Source organism: Nestor notabilis, unplaced genomic scaffold, assembly GCF_000696875.1.
Source record: "Nestor notabilis isolate BGI_N333 unplaced genomic scaffold, ASM69687v1 scaffold27242, whole genome shotgun sequence".
NCBI classification, from domain to species: domain Eukaryota; kingdom Metazoa; phylum Chordata; class Aves; order Psittaciformes; family Psittacidae; genus Nestor; species Nestor notabilis.
Genome location: NW_009918280.1, coordinates 51595 through 55551, shown reverse-complemented (window position 1 = coordinate 55551; position 3957 = coordinate 51595). Strand labels below are relative to the sequence as shown.

The 3957-nt window shown below is 42.8% G+C and overlaps 1 protein-coding gene across 1 annotated transcript; it reads left to right on the top strand.

The window, feature by feature from the left end:
* Positions 1-145: 145 nt before the first annotated feature.
* Positions 146-2162, top strand: MAP10 (microtubule-associated protein 10; the record flags this gene model as incomplete). Its single annotated transcript, XM_010009641.1, has 2 exons — positions 146-1482; positions 1881-2162. Coding segments are annotated over 2 exons (1619 nt in total), but the record flags the coding sequence as incomplete, so codon positions are not given.
* Positions 2163-3957: the final 1795 nt, after the last annotated feature.

The window sequence follows — 3957 nt, the reverse complement described above, 5'->3', positions numbered from 1 at the left end:
CCGGTGAGGATCCGTCCCCACCGAGCCCCGTTAGCCCCTGCGCTGCTACGCCGCCTGCCACGTCGTCTGAGCCGGGGAGCGAGGAGGAGAAGGAGGAAGAGGAGCTGGAGGGCAACATCTTTTGCCCTCCTGTGCTCTGTTACAGCCATGAGCCTGCTAAGCCTCATCTGCCACCAGCAGCAGTGGCTGCAGGGCAATGGGAACATGTCGAGGCCTGGGGACCACAGGAGAAAGACAAGGGACAAAGCCCACCACGTCCCAGTGCTGGGCCCTCGTTGTTGCACCCGACCAGCCCTCCACAGCTCTGCAATGTCCTGGGGCAGCTGCCAGTACTCAGTGCCTTGCTGGCAGAGCTGTCGGTGTTCACCCACAGTGCTATGCCTGCTGCTGTGCACCCCCCTCTTGCCTGGCTCTACCGGGCCCCAGGGAGCAATGGCATGGCCTCACAAGCTCGCAGTCCCAGCCACTCTGCTTCCCTCAAGCCTGCAGAGGCACCTGTGGAGCCTGGTGGAAGCACTGGAGCTGCCAGCCCTCAACTCGAGCAAGGCCATCAAGAGGCCACCTCAGCAGCATCTTCTCAGGCTGGGAGAGGATCTACGAAAGCTGTACCCCAGGTAGAGGTGGGCTCTGAAAGGAACTGTGGAACTAAGGAAAACAGACCTCCCAGAAAGAAATTGTTGTATGGGCTGACAAATACACTGAGGCTACGGCTACAACAAATCAACCCTGATAAACTGATAATTCATGAAAGGAGAGAGCAGTACAGAAAAAAGCAAATGGAGATGATGAAGGAGAGAAACCCTTTATCTAAAAGAAAGCTGCTCAGAAGTGCTGGAGAACAGCATGTGATTTCTTCCAGGCACTGTAGCAAGGGAGACGGTTCAAAGCGGAAAGATCAGTTCGATAAAGCTGTTCAGACTTCATTACAAAACAGTGGTCTCCCAGAGTCCATTTCTGTGACAGAAGATGTGTCCTCTGACCTGCAGAAACAAGATACTGCAAGTTCATTGAAGAATGATGAAATTGCAAGCAAGGAACATCCATGCAAAGTATCTACAGCTCCCGTACTGGAGGAAACTCTATTAAAATCTGCTCACAAGGAAAAGCATGCAAAAGCCCAACTCCCAGCAGCTTTCCCATCAGATGCTAATGCAGAGGAAAGTAATGAGGAAGCAATACACTTAATCCATCATAAAACAACGGAGCACGATAATGCGTCTGTTATAAGTGATCATAAACCAAGTCCCAGCAGGAGTGCTGGAGACAACTCTGAATTCATTTACTCAGATGACTTTGTTACTAGTCCTGAGAATACAGTTTATTCAGAAGATTTCACCAGTGCTGAGTGTACGGACAGAGACTCGGAAGCTTTTGACAGTAGTCCTGAACCTCTCTGGCTTGAAAGCCCAAAGCAAGGTTGCTCAGATATGGAGCTGGAATCCAGCAGGTCCAGAATTTCAAAGATAAGTCAAAGAGCTGAAAGTACTTCAGATCTTCTGCCAGTTCCTTCAGCTTTATCGCCAGTCCAGTCTTTGAAGAGAAACCGTGACTTAAAAATCAGCAAGTGAACTAGTGATGAATCTGTTGATTCACTTAACCTTGTTTGAACAGAGGCACTGTTATTAGATGGAGAGCAGGAAGCCTGATAGATCAGTGTCACATTAAAAGGGGTTTTTCCTTGAACCCTTTCTACTTGATCAGCCTGTCAGTGTCCCAGGAAAGACGAGTACTAAGGTGGCAGGTTGCCTAGGGAACTGTGGTGGAGTAGATTTTATGTATGCCAACTGTCCTGGAAGTAGGAATTGTATTTCACCCTAAACAAGTTTCCTTAATACTACATCTTCTGTGTTAGGCCTGAGTTTTCTCTAATTTTCCAACAGGTAATTTTCCCACAGTCAGTAAGGAAGAGAACAGGGGTAAACAGAATGTTAAACAAGTATCTACACTGAGAAGCAAACAAGTTAGGTCTCATACTGATCCGAATATAGGAAAGGGGCAGACCTCTGCAGGAAAATGCCAGTCAGTAACTCAAGTTAGCTCTTACTTGCTACTTAACATGTCTGAACTTAGTGTCCTGGAAAATAGTATGTCAGACAAAGAGGAGGATGATTTTTTTTTTTGTGAAAAGTATGTCTGCTTCACAGGCAAGAAGAAGAGGATAGGTGAAGAGTCAAATCTTGTCTCACTAAGCACAAAACCTCGGGTTTGAAATCTCAGCTTTTTGAGCAAGAGTAGCGTATTTTTCCACATGCATTCAATCCATGGTTCTTTGTCAGAGTTTTGGGAAAGATTATTAACTAGTACTCGGTTACTAGTACTTAATTACAGTGTGGGCCCTCCACCACTGTGAGACTGATGTAAAACCAAGATGGTTTCTTGCAGTCCCCCAGGCATCTGCCTGTAAGAGCTTTCTGTTGTTACTGCAGGTTCAGCAATCCCATAAACACACAGTCTCCTTTATGGCTTTGTTACATGCGTCAGAGTCAATGCCTAGTCACGGTCAGTGTCACAAACCCAAAATATTTACTAAAAGTTCCCTATTTCCTAATCTCCCATAGCCCTCAGATCTCGTATATAAATGTATTTTCACAGAATTTGCTTTAGTTTTGATCTCATTGACTCATTAACTTCTTGCTCCGCACTATTAAGCAGTAAACTATAGTTACTTCAAATTGAAGTTTTGTGGTGGTGTTAGTTACACTTTAAACTTTACTACAGTGAAATTAAAATGTAAAAAGTAACTACCTAATTTATTATAGATCCTCACTTAAACAGAGCCATCTAGCTTCTTACTTTTGACTTGTTACTTTAGCAACTGATCTTTGTTTTAAATTATACAATATTCTGGAAATAAGGTAGATGGCTGTCCCATAAAACCCCATAGTTTTATTGCTTAAGATAAGGGTGATTAAATCAGCTCAAATAAGATTTAACTTAATGTTTCACCACAAGTCCCAAACCAAGAAATAAACTCTTTGATATACACATTAATTCTTTTCAGAATTTATGACCTAAACCAAGTTTGCTACGACTGTCTTTTAAACAGTTATTTCAGCATGCCATTTATTAAAATAAATTTAGATAGCCAGTACTGTGTAACTGATGGTGCAATGTGAAGAGCAGGATACCAAATATTGATAGTTTGGGTCAGTTTACCTCTTCAACTGTAATGTTTTTCTGCTGTTAAGTAGTTCTGATCAGTCTCAGCCAGTGGCTAGGAACATTTTTAAGTCCCAGCCAAGCACATTTCCTCCACTTCAGTTTTTATTCCTCAGCTCTCAGCACTCTGATTGTGTTTGTGATTTCTCTAATGATAGTTCCTACCACCTATTTTACAGCTTGTAATCCCTTCATCATTGTGGAAGTTCCTTCCTTCAGTTTTCTGAAATTACATCCAGCCTTGGTAACTGTGCAATTGATTTTTTTCCACTGAGTTACTCATACTCTTAGTACCTTCATTTTTCTAGGTCCCAGTATTTTATGATGCCTGCTGTTGTAATCATTTTGTTTCTCTTTGTGTAAAGTGCTGTTCAGAGTTAAATGCTAGTCATTATTTGAAAATCTTTGAGACTTTGCTTCCCTTTTCTCAGCATTTGTCTACTTTACTGCTTACTCAGCTTCGATTGTCTTGAAAGAAGTCTTTAATTGAATCTTACATTCACATCCTTCAAAGGTTTCGTTGACTTCTACGTGCAAGATTTTCACCAGCTCCTATGAGATGGCACACTGCTCGTTTAGAGCTACAGAATGACCACCCAGGACTGTGAACATTTGCTCATGGTTATCAGACATTGGGTTTCTCTACCTCTCCCAAATGTTGCTGTTAATCCTTTTTTAAAGTTTTGATTTCCAAACTAACCTTTGATTTAAGATGACTGAGGCCATCTCTGTGAGAACAGATGCTGGCTTTAATTTAATATGCATTTAGAGCTAGCAGCAATCACATCTGCTATAGCT